The 22900-nt window shown below is 41.8% G+C and overlaps 1 protein-coding gene across 3 annotated transcripts in view; it reads left to right on the top strand.

Moving 5' to 3' along the window:
• Positions 1-411: 411 nt before the first annotated feature.
• Positions 412-22900, top strand: part of anks1b (ankyrin repeat and sterile alpha motif domain containing 1B) — a 346827-nt gene continuing 324338 nt past the window's right edge. For all 3 annotated transcript variants that reach the window (XM_049566517.1, XM_049566518.1, XM_049566520.1), the window contains exon 1: positions 412-1104. In XM_049566517.1, coding sequence (XP_049422474.1) covers positions 974-1104 — 131 coding nt within the window. In that variant the 5' untranslated portion in view covers positions 412-973. The remainder of the gene's footprint in view (positions 1105-22900) is intronic.

The following is a 22900-nucleotide window of genomic DNA, read 5'->3' on the forward strand; positions in this document are numbered from 1 at the left end:
TTTAATACTTGCAAAAGTCATATTTATAAATCAAAATTTTCCAGTCATAAACTTTCCTTTTTAATTTTTGATAATGAACAATATATTAAGTAAATTTTACACTTCAATAATTCAATAAAATAATATAATAAGTCAATTTTATACTATAGATAAAATAAGAATATATGATATGATTATATATATTATAATGTAGCCTATAATAAAATAAAAAAAGTGGCTAAAACACTGAACCTGTGTACCTTATATAACATTCCATGAGCTGATATAAGGTTTTTGTTAGTGTTCTGACTCCCTGGCATGAAAAAAAGTTAAGCAACAACTTCTAACACATCGGCAGTGAATGTTTTATTTTGAAATATGTAACCGGAAGTGTAGAGTTGTATCGCCGCTAACTTGATACCTGTGTCTCAGGCAACACGGAGAGGCACCGGTCAGTGCGGTAGGCTCGGGGAAGAGAGGTGGCGAGTACAGCGGGACTGGAGAGCTTCTTGTGGTGGCGGACAGGGTTTCACCTCCCGCCTGTGATCACCTGGAGCCTCAGAGCAGACAGGAGCCTCTGCTCGGACAGAGGCGGAGTTTTCTTCTTGTAAACCAGGCTCACTCTTTTACTTCACACTTAAGGGATTCGCTTCGGTGCCCCCGGTTCCCCCCGCTGCGCTTGTTTGCACTGAGGTTACACCGGGGAGTCGTGCACGTCAGCGGACTAACACAAGAGGAGATTACGGAGCCGTGCGTGTGAATGGACTGAGGTTACAAGACACCGGGGGGAGCAGTGCACGTCAAACCTGCTCTGCAGCATCAATAACACCTATTTCACCGTGCAGCTGCAGCAGCATGCAGTGAGAGGAATCCTTTCAGATGCTTTCCCACTCCAGACAGTGAAGGAAGGGGTCGGAGGGGAGGAGGCAGGAGGGGGATATATGGGAGATTTGTTGGATTTTCATCACCCCGTCGTTGCAAACTTGTGTCCGGGATGGGGAAGGAGCAGGAGCTGCTGGAAGCCGCCCGGACCGGGAATGTCGCCCTGGTGGAGAAATTGTTGAGTGGGAAGAAGGGGATTCTGGGGTCAGGCTCCGGCTCCATCCCTCTGCCCAACCTACTAAGGTAAGAAGCCGCTCTCATCTCCTTCTTATGACCGCTAAAGTGTCCGGGGAGCCCGGGGGTGCTGCAGGGGATTCCTGGGGGGGTTCCCATGCTGCAAAATTAGGCATAATTGAGCTTCATCATAGGTCAATGCACTAGAAATGAGCCAATCCTCCCAGCTGCAGTATAGTGTGCAAAAAAATTTAGTTCTGTATCAGCAGCACATTGTTTTCCACATGGCGTCCCTGAGATTAAAAATAGGGTATTTTGAGAGCTTTGTGCTGCATGGCACAGGAGAGGAAAAGAAAGGTCTTGTGATGCAAAGTCAAGAGAGTTGTGTGAAGCAAGGTGCACTGTAAGGCAGATAGAATTGCTGCAGGCTGCAAGCTAAACACACATAAGGCACATACTGTATCTCTGACAGAGTGTGTTAAAGGTTAGTCATACCTCTGTCCTCTCTTGGTGCTGCTGCTGGTTTGAGTGTTGGGGGGACCACTGATGGCTGAGCACAAAAAGAACAGACAGTACCTTCGGCTTCAGACTGTGACAGCTGTCAAAATGTTGATTTCTTGAGCATGGGAATGACAATGAGTGTGATGCTTAGATAATGTATGCGTTTGTAACGACTCCAGTTTGTCCTTAAGTGGCTTCATGCTTATGTTGTGTGGACTTTTATGTGCAGACAGTCACGAAAAACACCACACCTTTCTGTCTTTATGTATTTTTAGTGACTGTGCTGGCGTTTAAGGTATTCTCCTCTAATAGCGTTGGTTAATTGATCCTATGGGGACGTTGCTGTGGTGTTTGACCAGCACTGTGTCTGTTCTCATGATGCTGGGAAGGCCTGGCACGCAGGATATCCAAATTGGCTGCGAAACAGCTCTGCGTTCATGTGCCAGGAGACAAACAATAAATAAACATGGATTTCCTGAAAAGGTGATGTGGATTTGCCTCCAATTGGGTGGTGCTTTTCTAAAAAAAAATTTAAACACTTGCATCATCGCCTCCAAGAATAGGGATATGAGGGAAGTGTGGGAATGCTGTTTGTTTCTGGAACAGGTGCCAAAGTGTTTGCTTTCACCTCAGCACCTTGAACCCCCAACCTATGAATATGTGTTGTGTGAAAAATTCCATGTTAATTTCCACATTATTTTTAGTATCTAGTGATGTGACTGCATGGTGCCATTTATGGTAAACATTAGAAATCTTCCCAGGAATTTGCCTGCTTCCTTTCCTTTCTGAACTCGAACCACAAAGGCTTCAATCTGGCCACGAGAACAACAGCTGAGATTATTATTGTCCTCTCCTCCCGCCCCTGCAGCCTCTCCCTCTCTCTAGTGAGGCCGAGGCTGAGCCAGGTGATTAGGTGATGAAAGGCGGGGGTGTCTGGGAGGAGTACCGCCTTGGGGCCCTGAGCAGAGCGTCTCATGACTGGGCTAAGGTCGCACACTGGCAGGGAGGATGCCAACCACTTGTGCACTAAGCCAGGGGTTCATAAACTGTGGACTCCTGCGGGGCCTCAAAGGACAAGAAGTGAACTTAAAGACAGCTCAATTTAAACATTTGGCTCAGTGTGCAGTTTCTGATCTGAAGCTTCCCCCTCAAAACAGAGGAAGTGACAGTGTTTTGAGCAGATACGCAAACTTGCAAGAGCACAGAGCCAGAAACGGCTGTTTTCTGACATTACAGTCAGCAGCTAATGAACGTTTCTGCAGACCTTTGTTTTCTATGTTCACCACTGCCTGCAACAAGTGGTCAAGAGCATAATAGTGTATTGTTTCTGCGGGTCACCACTGCTCATGGCCCCTGTGGTTTACACTGTGTTTACTGTTGTATAGTTGTGTCCATTGGTTTCTGTTCTTCTTTTTCTGCAAATTATTTCCTTTCTTAGATAATAAATTGTTTAGGTGGGAAGGGATTATTTGAGCCTCTTGCATGCTGGTGCTTTTTTGTTGGTTCCCACGTAATGTTTTATAAAAAGAGAAGTAGGCTTCCTACATGTAAAAGCAATCCCAAACTGCAGTTTGGAGTGAAATATATAATATATAATAGTGTTGGATGGATTGCCATAAAATGATGCACAGGCATTCATATCTCCTCTCAGGATAACTTTGGTGATTCCTTGACTTTCTCTTTAGCGCCATCATCAGTTAAAATTTGTCCATTGCTTTGGTTAATGACCAAATACCTGCAAAGCTATGATGATACCATCAGCTTCAGCTTTACTGTGTTTTCACTAATTATCAAATGTTAGCATGTTAGCACTCACAGAGTGTCATGTGCCTGCTGTGTTGTCTTATCAGCTTGCATTGGGTCGTCTTGTCACTTTATGGATAAGCTGGCAAAATCATTATCGTTGCCTTCACTCCAATATTAAACCTACAGGGACCTCCCGCCTAAGTGGAGATTTTTTTTTTTTTTTTGTGATAATTGCTTTACGAAAGTGCTCTTGGTTCTGCAAACATGACTGCAACAGCGACCAGACTTTCCTGCAGGCTTTCAAATGACTTTCACCTGACTGCATCATAATGTTATACTGGAAAATTAAAATAATATTTATTTACATGCTCTTACGTATGAGAAATCTGAAAAGTCTTTAGTTTTGGACCCAATTGTGATCTATTGCGGGAAGGTGGTAAAGACATAGTAGATAGTCCTAATTCTGCTCAGGCAGGGAGAGCTCCAGGTCGCTGCATCTATGCGCGCTGCCATCTTGTTCTCGTAAAGATTAGAAGATAGATTAGGTGAGCTCGTCCTGGGCTCTGGACAAAGTGATTTAAAGTTTGGCAGAAGCGACATGAATGGCTGAAGGAGATTGTGGCAAAGTCTGATTTGGTTAACTGGGAGTCAGCTGATTGGTAGAAGTGGTGGGAGTGCCCTCATACTTGACATGCATCAAATTAACTGATCTTATATTGTATGTGTGTATTATTGTGTCTAGTTTGCTTCATTTTCCTAAGCTTTAGAAATAAAACTAGCTCATAGTTTTGTTCTGCATGTTACGGTGCACACAGGTTATAATATCAAGTAGAAAACTCATGTGTGTTCACTCAGAGCATGGGCTGAGACAGTGACAGAGCTCGCTGAAGCAAATGAAGCCCATATGAACGAAATACAGCTTTTTTTTCCCCCTAAACTAAGATAATATGCATGGTAAACAGTACCTGCTAAACAGTCGTCCGTTAGCACTGTAATTGTGAACTTGTTGGCATGCTGATGTTAGCATTGTAGTCCAAAGCATTGACTTTTAGCCTTGTCTATTGTAATTTATTTTGATTATCTGTACTTTCTGGAGCTTGAAGGTGCATTAGTAATCTCAGAGACAGCAAATGATCACAAGGTCCACTTACTGGAAATGTTGCTGAGCTTACAGCCACATCATGGCCTTTATCAGGGGATGCACTTTGCTCAGTTACCATAGAGATGATTCAGTTGTTACCAAGAGCAAAGTAAAAAAAAATTGTGTTTTAATTGTACATAGTTTTCAGCACTTTATTGTGTCAGTTTTCCTTTGTGAACACACTATCTCCACACTCAATATTTGATTAGGATTAGTATGTAGTCTGGACTTTCACTGATGAAACGTTTGTCTGATGATGTGTGTTTGTCCTTCACGGCATGAATCTGTGTTGATAGAAGGGACTTAACTGAAAAAATACACCCAATTTGTTACTGTATGCATCTCATCTCCCACATTACCAAACTGTAAACATTGTCACACAGTGTGTTTGCTGTGCAAATTAGGTTTAATTGAATTTATTGAAGGTCAGTGATTATTTACAAAACACTGAATTAATTTGAAGCTCATTGAGGAGATTAAAGAATGACACGTTCAAGGAAAACTGTTGGAAGAAAAGCAGCTTTTAGATCAAGTTCAAGTGCAGCTTTTTTTGGGATCAAGAACAGAACAAAACATGAATGCTGAGGTCAGATGGATGCATCATAGGTGGAAATGCATTAGTAAGTTTTGACGTTATGATATTGTTGGCCAGTTATTTCTTCTGTGTTACACACATTTGGCTTCTATTGGGTCGAGACAGCAGCCCATGAGGAGATGTCTGTAAAACAGTGGGTGGGCCACACACATATCTGTACATCTGTGTGTGTGTGTGTGTGTGTGTGTGTTTATGTGTGTCTGTGAGTAACCAGTTGTGTGACGCACCTCCTAATAGAGAGCTATTTGTACTTAAGTAGATGAGTGAATCAACAGAGAGGTCACAGCGGAGGAGTGTGTGCAGGCTAATGTTATGGGAACGATCTCCGGGAATCAATGCACAGTTTCCCATCTTAAGGCCTCTGAGCCATTCATAGCATTCCTAAGTCATGAGGTTCGTCTTTTCGCTGAAAGAATCGCACTAAATCGCCAAGTGGGACATGAACACACACACATACTGTATACACATATACATACCTAAGCACGGGATGCAGGGAAGACGATCCTGGGACTGTAATGCTGCTGTTCTGTGGTGTGGTGCACAGTAGAAAATCAATACTGGATGATCTCATTGCTGTTTAATGGGTCATGTTCCTTTGTAGATGACCAGTGATGTACATGGTGACTGTGTGTTTGCAGGTCTCTTTGCTGGAAAGACACACTTTCCTTTAAATGCTCTGACATACGCATCCAGCTATTAGTCAGTATCACACTGGGATGCATCCGGTAGCTATGACTGTGTTTAAAAGAGGGGAAAGGCTTCTCCCTGGAGAGTTTATATGACGACAACCATCATCTAAGATGAACTAACACTATGCACAATGTTATCATATACAGAGTATCCATCCAATACCAGTGCCCTCTTTTCCCAAATTTAAAATCTATATACTTCTGTCTTATATGACTCCCTTTGACTGAATGAATGTAATATAAAAAGCACTGAATTTTGTAATGACTTGAGGAAGAAATTGTTTCACATGAATCTGTCATATTGAAACCAATGCGGTGGATCCTAATTTTAACAAATGCGTCTCCTATGATCTGTACTGTGTGGCATTTTTTCAGCTCAGAGGTAGAGCGGGTCGTACACTAATGCGAAGATTGATGAGTCAACCTGGCTCCTCCAGTCTGCATGTCGAGGGATCCTTGAGCTGAAGTGTTAAAGGGATAGTTCGGGTTAATAATTTTAAAACATCCCCGCATTACGTCAGACCTTGCTATCAATTGGGACTATTTTCTGGCCAGTATCACTCCGCCGTGCAGGCCCGCAAGACAGCACGCCAACAGAAATCAATTAGACAGTTCATCACCACGCCGTACAGGTGCGCAGGATAGCAACGGCTAACGAAACTTCATCGGCTGTTTCCAACAGAGAACCAGTAGGCTATTATTAGTGAGGAAGAAGATGTACTAGCCTTAATAGTCCCGATTGATAGCAAGGTCTGACGTAATGCGGGGATGTTTTAAAATTATTGAAATAGTCTAACAAAACACATGCATACTTTTTTGTAGCTGAAAACCTTTTGGTTATGTGTCCCCAGTATATCTTCAGAACTACTTTTTCTCCGGTAAGCTGCGGGCCATTTCTCAGAGCAGGAGGCTCGTTGACAGTGTTGACACCGTCACATCAGAGCTGCAGATGGTCAGCGTTTCACACAACTTCATGTCCAAAAACCCGAACTGTCCTTTTAAAGCAGGTAGCAGGTGGCACCCTGCATAGTAGTCTCGGCGACCAGTGTATGAATGTGTGTGAATGGGTGAATGTGACTCTTAGTGTAAAAAGCGCTTTGAGTGGTCGGATGACTAGAAAGGCGCTATACAAATGCAGATCCATTTGCCATTTACCATTTACAGGAACAAAGATTCAGTGAGGCAACATTTGGCCTTCATGCATTCATCATGCTGCAGTTTGTGGTGTTCTTTCAGGTGGTTGAACAAGTTTGTTTTGTTGGCACAGACATGCACTCAAAATCTGAAAGACTCGCTCTTCGCCTTCTGCTCCAGACATTTGGTTTTTGTGTTTTCTGTCTGTTTATGTAAAGAATAAAAATAGAAACTTGCAACAAATTTAGGCATGCTCCCTTAAGATAGGGTATTTTGGGAGATGTAGAAATCACAAACCAAACAGGAGACACTAGGACAGATTAAGGGAACAGCAGTACATCATAAAATATCTCCTGCCACACAAAGCAATACTATTGTACTATAACTATTGTAACAAATGTGGTTATAAAGGTGTGTCTGAGAAGATTAAAAATATGGTTGGACTTTCTATATGTTTGAAAATGACCAATATAAAAGTAAAGATAAGAGTCTATTGATACACATGTTACATGCTCATATTAATGCAACTTTTCATAGTACAGCCATGTGGGAAAGTTCAGTTTCCCTTTAAGCTGCTTTACATACAGACCATTATTAACAGTGAAGAGGAACTGATGATGACAGTCTGTCTTCATGTGCTTGTCACACTGTGTGTTTTAGAGGAAATGAGGATAGATGCATGTGCAGTGTGTGACAACATACTGACTATGGTGGAGTGATTGAAAGCTGATACACTCAGAGAGAATGACTCATGATACAGCAGATGGGGGCTGATCCCTCCTCACTCTCTCACACTTGCTCAATAATGTTCTGGGGAAAACCCATCTTCTTTGTGTGTGTGTGTGTGTGTGTGTGTGTGGGGGGGGGGGGGGGGGGGGTTAGGTGTGTTTACCTGTCTCCTCCTTGGCAAACAAACAACCTTTAAGTGAAGTGACTCCCACAAGAGAGACACACACCCAAACACACACTTGTGTATGGACTCTCTGTTTTAATTGGCATCCTCACAGGCGGTCTCCCCAACGTTTATTTCTTGATGTCTTTCCCTGCTTGTGTTTGAGACTATCTTTGTAGCTCACAGCATGGGGCTGTGTGTGTGTGTGTGTGTGTGTGTGTTTAGCGGAGTGACTGGTTTCAGTGTTGGCCGACGAGGATGAACAGTGTGAAAGAAACCCGCAAAACTCTGTTTATTTTTCTCACGTTCTTTCACGGCCACAACACTTGAGCTCCGGAAACGGCAAATCAGACGACCAAAAACCAAGTCTGGCATGCTGCATCTTTGTATGTGCGTGTTTTTGTGAGTCCAACCGTGTGACATAACCACTGTCCTTGCATAACCACGGCTGTGTGTGTGTTAGTTTGGGGAGCAGTTAGGGTGAGAGCTCATGGGGGGAATCCACATGTGGTGCGGGTCGCCAAAACTGGGTCAGAGGTTAACTGTGGAGAATGCAAGTCATATTAAGGATTGGATTAAGAGGACACACACACACACACACACATACACACACACACACACACACACACACACACAACCTTAAGCATCTGTGTGTCACCATGTATATGGGCTTTACTGTGACAGATTGTTCCTTTTAATTATTTCTTTTAGTTTCCTTTATGTATAAGTCAAGAGGAGTGGGGCAGTACATATATAATGTGATATAGAGCTGAAGGAAAGACATAAGATTTATCGGCAGCAAACAACTAATATAAATTCTCTTGTTCAAGTCTCTCAAATCTGATGATTTGGTGCTTTTGTTTCGCATATGACAGTAAACTGAATATCTTTGAGTTTTTGACAGTTTGTTAGACAAAACAAGCAACTACATCTACGGCTGCAGGTATTGTTGTTTCGATACCAGTAACAGTATCGGAATTGACCCCAATATTGCCAGAAATTCTGGATTGGGTATTACGAGTATGCAAGTCTATTCTTGATCCAATGCGACAATTTACTAATAAACCTTAATAAAAGTAGTTTTATACCTGGATAAAGGACAGTTTCCTCTTGCACTTTGCAGCCACTGGCAACTACTGTTTTAGAGCAGCGAAGAAGAATAATTTTCTGAAAATGTAACATTTGTATGGCATTCATTCTCTGTATGTATTTGTTCATGTTTTAGTTTAATCTGAGCCATTAGACAATAACAATTATTTCACGACCTTACAGCTTTAGTAATATGTATACATTCATTCATTCATTTTCTGTAAACGCTTATCCTGTTGGTGGTCCAGGGGGCTGGAGCCTATCCCAGGTGACTTAGTGAGATGCGGGTTACACCCTGGACAGGTCACCAGACTATCACAGGGCTGGAACATAAGCCCCTTTTACACTGCCAGATTTTCTGCGAATGTTGGGCCATTTTGCCAGCAAGCTGCGAGTGTTTAGACACACAGAGCTGGATTGGCGAGTTGATCTGAGGTGCCCAATTTTCCGCCTCGTAGGGTAGTCATATTGGCGGAACCCTTTTAGTGTAAACAGACCGAGACGGCCTTCCGCAACGGGAGGGGCTGTTGAAGACTTGCGGGAGGAGCTGTTGATGACGCCGCACGTGCGACCCACTGGCGGTGGATAAACAGGAAACAGCTGATAGCAGGAATTAGTGAGCAGCTAGTAGTAAGAGGGGAACACAAACCGACAGACACTGTAAAGATGAGCAACTGGGGAGACAAGGAATTGCATGCCCTCCTTGCCCTCGCAAACAAAGAGGCCATTAACTGTCAAATGACAGGAACACTGAAGGACGGGCTGACTTATGAGAGAATCGCAGAAGGACTGACCAGCCGGGGCTTCCCTCCCACGTCACTGTTTATGTCACACGCTGAGCTACACATTTTGTTACTTGCTCACACCCCCCATTGCCCCAAAAAAGGTGCATTCTGTATAAACAAAAGTAGGTAGGTGGCATTTTGCTGCACTCCCCGATTTTGCTTTTATACTGCCAATGCTGAAAAAAGACTGATCAGTCATACTCAGTCAATCATACTGATTTACATTAAATGCTAACATTACCTTGTGCCGCTCTGTGGACTGGATGCTTACTACTGAGATGCAGAAGCAGTTCATGTTGTGCTACAGTGGTAGGCTAGTTTGGTGTTACGGACACACTGAAGAGTTTTAATTTTATTTTACCATGATCCCAAACTTTGATCCCAATCTGCTCTTCTCCTGTTTCTATTTTCTCTCTCTTCCTCCTTTTGCAATCCCCTCTTTCAAATCACGTCACGTGTCCATAGCGTAAGCATGTTGTGTCACGGTCATAATTTCTGCGAAACACAGTGCACAGTATACAGTTATATGGATTAAACAAAGAGATTTAATGATCAGGTTGCTGGAGCCTCTGGAGGAATCTTTTCAGCCCTAATTGGATCATGTTGTCTTGGTCTCTGAAAAGATATAACAGGCATTTTTTTTTTTTTTTTTTTTATAATTCCTTGACATTTTCTTTACAAAATGATTAACTGACTTATGAGAAAATAGTTGTGAGAAGCAGCTCTGTCGTGATTGACATTTATTTAAAATTTAATTGAGTCCTAATTTGTTTTGATTTCACAAACTTTCACTGGAAACATTTTTTAAAGAACAAAAGTGGTTCAGAGAGGGTTTTCACACGGATTTCATTTGCCAGCCCACGCATTCAAAAGTTGTGCTCTTTTCTGCTGCAAAAAGAAAGTTTTCATTGTAGTTTGCAGTGAACAGTCTTCTTGTATCACTTCTGCTATTAAAAAGATGAGAAACTGTGGAGGAAGTTCAGATAAGACTTTGATTTTGCAATAAAAAATTCCCCAAAGGTTAATCCAGAGTCTGAGTGTTTGTGCCATGATTTTTTATTTGTATTTTACCTTATTTGACAGATGACAGTGTAGAAATGGAGGAGAGGGAGAGAGATGTATGACAAACAATGAATGGTGCGCTCCATTTGCAGCAGAAACTCGTAACTTTTGAGTTCCCATCATTTTTCTGTGCAGATGCATCATGATGTGCAGCAGGAGCCATTCAGTGAATCCGTTGCTTCACTCTGGGCTCAACAGTGGCGTCAAGTGCATTGAGTTTGTCTGGAGCCATAGTGATCGAGAAGGAAGGAAGGTGTGAAAGTGTGTATGTAAGTGCATATATATGTGTCTGTGTGCGTGTGTGTGAGAGAGTATGTGTGTGATCAAACTCAGAGGCTTCTTACATCTCCATTAGGGTGCGGGCCAAGCTCTGTTGCAGCACCCTGCCAAGAAACTGAGACCTCCATCCTCGCCAACACACACACACACACACACACACACACACACACACACTTGCACTGTAAGCCTCTGTCTCTCTTTGTTCCACCCTCAATCTAAATCTTTGTTTTTTGTCTGAGTCTCCAGTCTCTACTTCTTTCACTCCCTCCATCTGGTGCCCTGGATTCTCTTTCAATATATCTCTCTGGCTTTCTCTCCATCACTCACTTCACTCCACAATCTCTCTCTCCTCCCTCCACTCCTCTCCAGAGACAGATGAGCCAGCCTCTCTACCGTCGCTCTTTATCGTTTCCTCCTCCCTCTGCTCCCTACCTTCTTCCACCTTATCAAAAAAAAAAACCTGCTCCACTCTCTCTCCACTTTTCTTTCTCCTCTCACTCACATCTCACGCCGCACTACATCTGTTATCACCATGTGGGAGCATCTCTTACCCATCATGCTTCTTGGCACGTGTTGGTTGACGGTGGCAAATGGGGAATTCGGAGAATCCACAGCTCCTCTGAGAACTGCTTCCCCCTGTAACTGCAACCTGAGATTTATTAGTATTGGCCAGGTCGTGTCCTCTGTCAGAAGAGGAGTATAACATCGGTGATGTCCCAGGAAGGGGAGTGATGTAGGGGTGAATAAAAATCTGACTAAGCTACGACCTCCAGGTGGTGACTGATGTAGCCAGTCACAAATATAGACCAAAAAAAACTTTAAAAAGATTGTTTGTTAGGCACATGTACTCACTGCTGAATGCCTTTTTATCTCTTTCTGTGCAGTTTGTATTGTATGGTATACTGAATAGTCACATTAGCAGAGCTTAGCTTTACTAACTTGGTGTCCAAGTGATAAAGTAGCAGCTCTGCTCAAATGCCTTCAACAACACTGTCAGATTAAAGGTCTAGTGTGTAGGATTTAGTGGCCTGTAGCCTCTCCCGGGTGCCAAGCGTGTAGGAGAGCAAGGGTGGCTGGTAATGAAAACATCGTAATTCTTATTTTCAGGTGATTATACACTAAAGAAAATATACTTATTATTTTAACTTCCATTTTTGATAATATATCCACCTAAATCTTACACACTGGACCTTTAATAGTTGTAGTAGCTTATTTTTTTCTCTCTGCAAATGTTCTAAAAAGTGCATTTAACTTATAAATAAGTCAATTACTAGCAAAATGTACATCATGATGAACTCACCTGTGCCACTTGTTTCTACATAAACTTGGCACTTTTTGATTCAAATTAATGACTGTATGGAAACATGACGAAAAACAAGAGAGACTGGAGGAAAGTTCTGAGGTCTGTCATACTAAGATGTCTCACAATCACACACAGACAGACATAGACTTTGGAGGGACGCAGGGGACACGACCCCCTCGATATTTAGAATGTGCTTTTGTCCCCCCCTCCTTATAAAAACATGAAAATAGCTGAAGTATTTTCTTCTGGCAAAACTCAAGACATTTATACTACAAACTGATGTAGTAAATTTCACCAGAATGCAATAAATTAAATGTTTGATCCTCTAAATTTTCTGACACAGGACCCCCAAACCCCTTTTTGTGTCTCCACACCATGTCGAAATGAAACCTACGCCTTTGCACACAAACTTGATTAATTGTGAGGGAAACTGTTGTGCAGCAGTTGCAGTAGTAGTGCTCTAATTGAACGAACAGTATATATACGCATGTATACATAAGGGTCCAGTCCAGAGAGAGAGGCACGTGTCCAAAAATAGAAAATCAATATGTCATGGCTTATGCTGATATTGTAGTGGACTGCTGCAAATAAATAACTGTGCGGGAAACTCTGGCTGTTTGTGGCCGAAACCAATGCCTAAACAGGTCAGCAAGCCAAATTCACATGAATAAGCAAGACAAAAGTTCACCCTACTTCCTGTCTACATTAACCTTTAGAGTGTACTAATGCAGTGTAGAGACACTGCTCTATAGATGCTGCAGACATCCAGTAATTAGGCTGAGAGACAAATACTTTATTGAGTTTGTCTGACTCTGTGTGAGAAGCTAAAATAGTGCACTTCCTCCAAAACAGAACAAGTTGGCCCAATGTAAAGTATGGCTGCCAGAGCAGGCAGTGTGGATTTGAGAAATTTAACTTTGGGCTGACTTTGGGCCAGAGAGGACCCTCGGAGTTTTGGCACATTTTTAATTATAAGTCTGGCATAACTGTGGCAACAAGATGTGCAAGATGGCACACAGCATTTTTGGCTGCTTGGGTCGTTTGGCTTAATTTCCCCTTGGAATTTTTTACATAACCCATAAAGGAGGATGTACATGTATCTAATTTGCATTTTAAAAGCTGAGCAAAGTGGATTTAGGTAGCTTTATTGTTTGTTTTTGACCTCCCGACCTCTACACAGATAATCTCTCTCATATTTGTAATCATAAACTCAAACCTTACAGGATCTAACACACTTCTCAGCGATGTGTACATGAATTTGATTAGCTAAAAAACATTGGGCCACGTAAACAGATCAGTTAAGTAAGAATTATATATTACAACAGTAAATAAACTGCTGTAATGACACTTCTATGTCAATAAGAAAGCATTTCATGCAGACGAAGAAATGTCTTTTATTTTAGACTGATAAGACATTTATAATTCATGCACACAGTAGTTTTAGAACAATTTATAAGGTTGTAAGCCTTAGCTGCTGCGTCAATCACTGCTGTTGTGACTTGTTGCATAAATACGTAATGAAACACCTAATTCATGCTGGTAATTTGCTAAATCCGTTACCAGGAGGGTGTTGCTGGGAATTTCTTGTTAATTCAATTCTCCCATGACTTTCCCCCTTTGTTAGCTTCAACATAAGTAGATTTCGCACACTTCCTGTTCTGGTCATGTCGCGTTTGGTCCTCAGGAGGCAAACATGTTGATACTGAGTGGAGGAGACACAGAGGCAACATGCTGCTGGAGGACGGAGGGAGAGGTGTGACGTCCAGTCTGTCACACTAATCTACAAGTCTGTGACCCCACATAACACTGCAAGTGTTGTGGAGACACACACACACAGCCACACACAGCCACGCACACACATTCCTGGCGGCTCCCCGCTCTCTGATAGATGGCAGTAGTTAATGAAGCGCTGCTTTTGAAGTAGATAAGATGTGGAGAGAAGAGGGCTAGAAATGCTAATGTCATTATGCGGTGAGGGCAAGGGCTATGCTGGAAGGCATTGGGGGGAAGTTATGCATGTAAGTGTGAGTGTGTGTTTCGAGGGGTTAGACTCATATGGGCTTTTGAAGTCTAATCCTGATATCTTTTTAAATGAAACTGACAGGCCTGTGTTCTGTGCCCATATTCAGTAGCTCTGAGCTTGGCCTTTTTCATGCCAAAAGCTCCCACCTAGACTTGTTGCCAAATTCTTCTTGCTGTCATTTGGGCCATAAAACTCACAGGGGCCACTACTACAACTGCTACTGATATTAATAATGGTGATAGTACACTCCCATGCACTCGAAATTAATCTATTAATCAGATGTTTTTTCAAACTAGGACTTTAATTTGTCACAGCGTTGGCCCTCTTTCCTTTTTATTGGTTATGGTAAAATTTTAATAACTGGCTTAATGGCTTTATACATGAGGACCAACTGGCTGTAACAGAGTTATGTAGGTTAAGCAACACAAGCAAAGTTGTAAACAGTTCAGCTGTATTATCTAAATCACTTTTCTGGAAGTAAAAATTAAAGTCCGTCCCAAACATTTAAAAGAGCCATATTCAATATTCAGAGTGTATTTACGGCCTTGTTCAGACTGCAAGCCCAAATCCTCTTTTGGCACATTCACACTGTATCCATATTGATTTTAGAATCTGGACAGCAAAACACACACGAAATATGATTTTTGCAAATCCTGACCATATTTAGAGGCAATGTGAGGTGCAATCCCAATTAGATTTTAAAGGATGCGTTGCAGTTTGGGCGATATGGCTCAAACTACTTGAACTGGATTTGAATATTTCTTTCTTTGATTTGTATGCATGAATCTGTCTCACCACCAAGTGCTGAACAGGACTGATAATAAAAATCAGACATACTGGACCCTATAGAAGTTAACTCAGGGGTTGGCGATGTCGTATACGATGCAGCGTTACTATACATGCAACAGAGACTTCTGTTTTCGCCGAAAAGGTAATGTTAAGTCATGAGTTAACGGACTTGTCTTTCTTTTGATGCTCTTGTTGTGTTTAGACTAGATTTAGTAGCACAAGAGGACAGTGTGGAGGAAATGGATTTGAATAGGTGTGGCAACTCAGGCCCCTGGCATGCAGGTAGAGAGACAGGGAGAGAGGGAGAGAGGCTAGATTTGATTGGGAGGATCAGCTGGCTGGGCAGGAGTGCTCCTTTGTCTGCAAAGTGTGGCCTGCAGGGAGAGACAAGCCAGGCAAATGTTTGATGCATCAGTGCTTAGATGACTGCAGCGACGCTACTGGTATATGCTTTGGATTGATGATAATTAATTTGATCTGCAAGTAAAATATATGTTTGTGAGATGTGATGGTTATTAAGGAAAGTGAGCAATCCATTAATAGTTTGATTTATTCATTCATTGTGGTGCAGGTTATTTTTGGGTTTGTGTGATGGCATCTCATCAGGTTAAAAATGTTTGTTCACCTTATTTAGCCGTGCATTTCATGTGTTTGTGGTTATGTCTGAGTTGTGTATGGTGGCTGAAGATAGTTTAATTCTGTTGATGGATTAAATTTGATTACCTTGATATCAGAATCTGTAGATCGGTGGTGTATGTATACATTTAAAGGTCAAGTTGACATGATCCAATCATGAGTTTGTTTGCTGTATGGAATGTGATTGGTAATAATTTACTGATTTGATTTGAATCGAATTGCTTTTTGTTAAAAAGTGGAAGTAATAAGAGAATTTCCAAATTTAGAAAATTGTGATTAAAAGTGAGATTAAAAGTAATTTCATGATTGTTTACAATAGGTAAATAAATGAAACTTATTTAAAATAGTATAAATATTTATATCCATAATGAAAAAATCTCACACTAAATATCGTCTGTGATTATATATCTATCTTCCATGTTGAAAACACTCATTATTGTTGGAAGCCTCTATTTCTCATGCTTCTGCTTTGGAAAACCGCAGCGTAAACCAGCATAGCTACTTACTAACACCATGTTGTTACCACAGCAACCCATGCAGAAAGTTGGTGATGTCTGGACACAAAAATCCGATCTGGACACTTGAAAAGTCTCCTGACAGTGAGGACAGTCCTGATTTGCCTGAAGTCTAAACATAGCCTATGATTCAGAGGTTGTCTGCACACAGTCCTCTACATGGGGGTGGCTGTCCCAACAGCCAGAAGCTAACAGTGCAAACAGCGGTAACAACCACAACAGTCCTGACAGAGCTAACAGTGTTAACCTGGGGGGAACCGGAGGGTGGTCTTTACAATTTTGTGCACCATCCAGATAGCAGCGATGAGAGCTGTATGAGTGCAGTGGTGCCGATTACCTAGCCAGTGCAGGGACTCACATACACTAACATGCATGTGCGGCCAGACCGTCTACCACAACAAAGAACAGAGAAGCTCAGATTACAACACACACAGAGTTAGTGCAACTTTTTTTCTATGCTCAGAGCGCCATTACTTCACTATATCTTTACATAGAACTTAGTGGTTTACTGCTACATTAATGCTCTGAATATCGTGAAGCGCTCCTATCCTTATCCGTATCCTCCTCCCTATCCTATCCTTTAAATCTGTTTGTTTGTGAATATATTTTACAGAGCCGTTTTCTGGTTCAACTTTGACCTGCTGTACTTGTGTATGTTTGTTCTCAACCAAAAAGTCCCAGCAACTTCAGTGCCCAAGGGAGGTAAAATTAGGAGCTAGCCAAGTCCTCCGGCATTTTCACAGCATCTGGAGAAAGTCAGGCAAATTAAGATGATAAAGAACAACAACAAAAAAAACAGCATCTTTTCTGAGACCCAATTTTGGTGCATGACAAGACGACAAGACAGAGTCAAAATGGTGTTATTTGTAAATTTTTTTTGGAAACTGTGTGCTGGTTAAATTGATGTTGGAAACAAGGCATTCAGAGGTGGAAATTGGGAACCAAAATGCTATAAAGGCTAGAGGACTATCTTCAAAGAAGCAGCAATCTGTGCCAAGTGTTCTCTGATTATTTTTCAGCTTTAGTTTTCATTTCAGCCACAAAACAAATGGTTACAGTTGGGGTTTCTTTAAAGATAATCTTTTCTGTATCTTGTTCTTTTTTGAGATTAGTCGAGTAGTCAGCAACATTGTTTATTACACAGCTTTGTTAACACTTGATTCTGATGGGTCAGTTATGGCATTCTGTGGTCTGTTATTTCTGAATAGCAGGCTGATGCTTTGAATAACAGACCATTATGGATGCAGTTCTGGTTACAGATGGCAGAGGCAATACAATAATTGTGAAATCTATACATTCTCTCCAATTATTGATTTCTTTAGTAAGTAGCTGTGTAATGAGCAGTATAATGCACAGAGAGCAGGTTTTTATTGTGAAATAAATCCCTACAAGGTGATTTCTGCATCATCCTGACAGTTTTTATTTTGCAACAATGACTGACTGGCTGTACAGTATCCCTTATTTACACAATGTGTAAAGTAGTTCCTATCCCAAGTCTAAATATCAGTTATAGTGAAAACCAGTGTAACCAGGTTAGTCCTGTTAACCACTGGGGTGGTTTGCAGCCCAGTGTGAAGCAGGTGGATGAGGGTCAGCACCTCCAAATCTGAGGCGAAACCGGTGGATTGCCCCCTCTTGGTTGGGAGAGTGTTACTGCCTCACATGAGGAAGCTCATGTATCTCAGGGTCTTGATTATTAGTGAAAGTAGAATAGAGCGCGAGATGGATCGGCGGTTTGGTGCTGCTTCTGCAGTGATGCTGGCACTACGCAGGACCATTGTGGTGAAGAGGGAGCTGAGCCAGAAGGCAAAGCTTTCGGTTTACTGGTCCATCAATGTCCCATCCCTCACCTATGGTCATGACCTCTAGGTAGTGACCGAAAGAATGCGATCGTGGGTACAAGCAGCCCAAACGAGTTTCCTCCGTGGGGTGGCTGGGCTCAGCCTTAGAGATAGGGTGAGGAACTCCGAGTAGAGCCGTAACTCCTTTGTGTCAACAGGGGTCAGTGGAGGGAGGGATTGCATATCTCATCTTGCCTGGGAATGCCTTGGGGTTCCCCAGGAAGAGCTGGAAGGCATTACTCGGGAGAGGGACGTCTGGGGTGCTTTGCTTGGCCTGCGGATGAAAATGGATGATCCTGTTAAGATCAACAATGTATTTTTCAAGGGAGGCCTACCAAAGACAGAAACATAAGAAGTTACAAACAACAATAACCACAATAAGAAACATTAAATATATACATTGACATGTCAAATATTGAAATACCTCTGCGTGATAGCAAGTCCTGACCGATTCATTCACCCTTATACTCACAAGAGCTTTAAAATCAGGCAGAGAGACCAAGTCTATTTGTTTCCAATCCTTTTAAAGGTTATTCCAAGTGAGAGGAGCAGAGCACAAAGTTTTCTCTCCCAGCACAGTCTGTGCACTAGGGACAGACAACAAGACTAAATCTTAAGATCTCAGGCTATTAGTAAAGTCTATATGTACTCTGTTCTGTCTATATGAATGTACTGTAGACATGTAGTGATATTTAGAACTCTAGATCTTCAGATAGTTTCTGGTCCATTTGAAAGTCCTCGTGAGCAGGGACTATGAGCCAGAAACAGAAAACTGGAACCAGGTTCCTGGAAAAGTTGTGTGGTCAAGAAGAGCCTGTAGATACATTTTGTAACCTATACTTGCACCAGTCTCTTATACACACACAGTATAGCTAGAGGTATGTTGACACTTCCCTTTTACTTCGGTGTGCTTGTGGTCTTGGGCTGTTTTTCATGGTTTGAGCTTGGCTCCTCACAGTTAAGCCTCTGATGCTCTTTTGGCTGAAATGGAGCAAATTCCTGCAGCCAGGTTCCTAAATCTTGTTGAAAGCCCTCAGGGAAGAATTGAGGTTGTTATAGCAGCAGATTAATGTCTCTATTTTTGAAATGAGTTGTTCATTTTTGGGTATCCACATACTTTTGTCTGTGTCATCATCTCTCCTTTCTCCACAACCAATGCAGTATCGCCTCTGAACCAGCCAGTGCCGTGACAGATGTGTATGGAAACATTAAAAGGGACATGATTGAGCATCATGAATGCACATCCGCTGCACGCATAGAAAGACACACTACGACATACACATGAAATATACATATGAAATGACATGGGAAATGGGAAAGGCGGAGTGAGACAGAGACTGTAAAGAGGGAGCAATTTCAACCATATTGCGCTGCAGTTTAGCACATTCATTGATGAAAAAGCTGCAGAAACACTTTCATCTATAGTCTGTGCAAATGTGGAGTTTTCCCAATTATGCAGCACTCCCTCGGCCTCTTTGTTACTCACATGCACACTCAGCTAATCACCTCAAATTAGTGTGTGACTGAACACCTCCCCAACCTGTCACAAAGAGACTCCATATGAATATTAAACACAAATTCAGACTATGTGTCTGTGCTGTCCTGACATATGGCTGCTTACAGGTGCCTTATGTAATTTGTCACCAAGACTGTATAACAATGGCCTTTACCTGTATGAGTGATAGAGCTGAAATTTACAGTGTGTGTGTGTGTGTGTGTGTGTGTGTGTGTGAGATACCTAGACAGACTGTGATGGCCTCTTTAATTCCTTCTGTGATTGATTCCCCACTCGTCTTCTCCCTCAGTGCTGACATCGAAGGAGCGCGTGCAGAGCGACCAGGAAGTAAATTACCTTGAGCTGACAGCCTCTTACGGGATACACATTTCCCAGCAGGCTTTGCTGATGCCAACAGATTGCCTCTTGTTGTCTTTTTCTCTCACGCTCTCTGTCTCATGTGCACACAGAGGCGATGCGTTCTCGGTGTATGATAATAGGTGCTGCAGGCTCGTAGCTGCAGCATCATGAGGCTGTATGGATGTAATGTATTCAGACAGTCCATGTCCGCCCACACGTAGCAAACACGACTCATACATGTATGATTTAGTGAGCCTGAGCCAGAACCACTCAAGTGCTTTTATTTTTGCACAAAACTCCTTTTTTGCCAAGAAACCTCACAGAGATGTGTTTCAAGGTGACCATTTATGCTTTTTCTTATTTTCTGTCACGTACATAATGTTTTTTTTTGTTTTTTTTTAAAGATATTTTATTGGGCAGTTTTGCCTTTAATTGACAGGAAAGTCAAGTGTGAAAGGGGGAGAGAGAGAAGGAATGACATGCAGCAAAGGGCCACAGGCTGGAGTTGAACCCGGGCCGCTGCGGCAACAGCCTTGTACATGGGGCGCCTGCTCTATCCACTAAGCCACCAACGCCCCGCACATACATAATGTTGCAGTTTCAATGTTACTATTAAACATTGCTGAAGTTTCAAATAATGAGGTAAACTTATGTAAAAGTAATCCCTGTGAGCAAAAACCTCAGGCTTTAGACGGCTCTGAATACTCAACTGCTCAGGGCAAGTGTTAACTTTACATACACTGCTACATGTAGCTTTATGTTAACGTCAAGGAAACATGTAATCCAAGTTGCAGATGTTCTTAATTTCTTCCAAATTCATATTCCTGCTGGAACATGTCCGTCTATGTTCAGCAGCTTTTATAGGTGATTTTTCATGGAAAACTGTACTTGCTACATGTAACAAGTACACTGCTACATGTAGCTACATGCTAATTTAAGGAAAATACAGCCCCTCTTGGTTGTTGATGTTGTTAATTTTCCCTGATTTTGAATCATATTCCTACTGGAACATGTCAAGCTGAGAAGATTTTGATTTAGAAGCTTTTATTGGGGATTTTTCATGGTTGTAAATTTCACTATACCCAATTGGAGCAGACTGACCTTTTTTGGGAGGGCTGCTTAAAGTGACAGGCACTAGAATGGAGCGTTTTAGACAGAGAGTGAATACAGGTGTTCCAGCACAAACAATATGAGAAAAACAGTGTTTTTTAAACATTAAGACATTTAAACATGTTCTACTAGAAACCCAAAATACAATTACAAACCTGAAAATGAGCACAATAGAAACCCTTTAAATAAATAATAATTTACAGCCATGCTAGCAGCTCTGTGAGGCTGTTCTTAGACATGGTGGTGCTTGAGCTAAATGCTAAAATCAGCATGCTAACATGCTGTTGTTAAGCGGGTATAATGTTCAACATGTGCACTCAGTTTGAGATGTTAGCATGCTAACATTCGCTAGCAAGTTTTATTAAAGATCCAGTGTGTAGGATGAAGTTACATCTAGAGGCAAGGTTGCAGATTGCGCAAACTGAAACTTCTTTCATGTGCTAAACGTGTGGCTGTTCTGATAAGGCAAATGGTCCTGTCTAGAGCCACTGTTTGGTTTGGCTACTGTAAAACAACAAGGTGGACTCATGGTAGAGGACCTGCTTTCTGTGTAGATATAAACAGCTTATCCAAAGGTAAAAATAAAAACATGATTCTTGTTTTCGTGTGATTAAAAACTGATAAAAACATAGTTATAAATATCATACTGTCTCTGCCTGTACATCCCCCTAAATTCTACGGACTGGCCCTTTAATTTGTAAAAAAGTTGGACATTCCCAAATGTACGTGTAGCCTGGGGTTCAAGCAAAAGTTAAGATCAAAACTTATTCCTATAACACGGCTTTACCTTCATTTTTTTTTTTTTTTTTTTTACAGATGGGTTCAAGTAGAGTTTATTGAAGAGGTTGACCTACAAGTTCAAAAAGTTATATTAGTTTCTGGATTGAAAAAACTTTAAAGCTCAATATCTCCGCCTTAAACTCTGCTTGCAGATGGAGCCTCATCCAGCCCCTCGATTTACCCCCCTCCTCTCCCATATGATTCTAACTCCACCACCACCAGCACTTTATCTTCTTGATAATGAGCCTCAATAACTGGACGCTTTCCATAACTATGTCTCGCCATAACTTCCTCCTTCGTTTTCCCCTGGCCAACGCCAACTACGTGATGAATGAGTCTTTTTAAAAAAGATATCAAATATTCATTTGCCCCCAAACTCCTGAATGAAAAATTGATAATATATCATTCACCGAGCACTCGTTTTACTTTCCCCTACTCCCAAATTCAGAATTCACTTATCCCCGACAAGCAGCGAGGCTCAGAAAGCAGCCGGGTATGAATTATCCTGCAGATTGTTTTATGTATGATGGTTAAGTGCGAGATTCTTTTGACTGATGGAAGGCAAATCAGTATCCAAAAAAGCTTTCGAAGTCATGATTAGACCCGTCTGTGGTGCGTTATTTGGGACCTTCATTTAGATTGGAGAGATGGGAAGAACACAGGGAAGAGATGACATGGTGGGAGAAGGAAAATTCTTTTACATTTCACTTTTTGTTTTTCTCTTTTTTCTCCCTTTTTGTTCCAAACTGAAATAAAGTGTCTTCCAAATAGTGAGTGGTGGTGGTTACCCTCCTGACAAACAAACAAACAAAAAAATGAAAGACCAGGCAGGAAGCATGTTTGTAAAAAGACTTTAATGTGTTTGTGTGTTAGGGCAGGAGGAGGAGGAATGATAGCAAGGTCTGAAGGTGGATATGAAAGTGTTGTGTGTCTGTGGCTTCAGGCTGTATAGGATGCACATTCACACACCTGGCAACCCCCGAGGGACAGGTCCGCAAATTACAAATTTAACCTCAACACAACCTTTTCTCTAAACCCCTTCTCCCTCATTTTGTCAGTTTTCTACCCTCTTCCCTTCATTCGTCACATTTGAAAAAGGT

This window comes from Epinephelus fuscoguttatus, linkage group LG22 (assembly GCF_011397635.1).
Source record: "Epinephelus fuscoguttatus linkage group LG22, E.fuscoguttatus.final_Chr_v1".
Lineage (NCBI taxonomy): Eukaryota > Metazoa > Chordata > Actinopteri > Perciformes > Serranidae > Epinephelus > Epinephelus fuscoguttatus.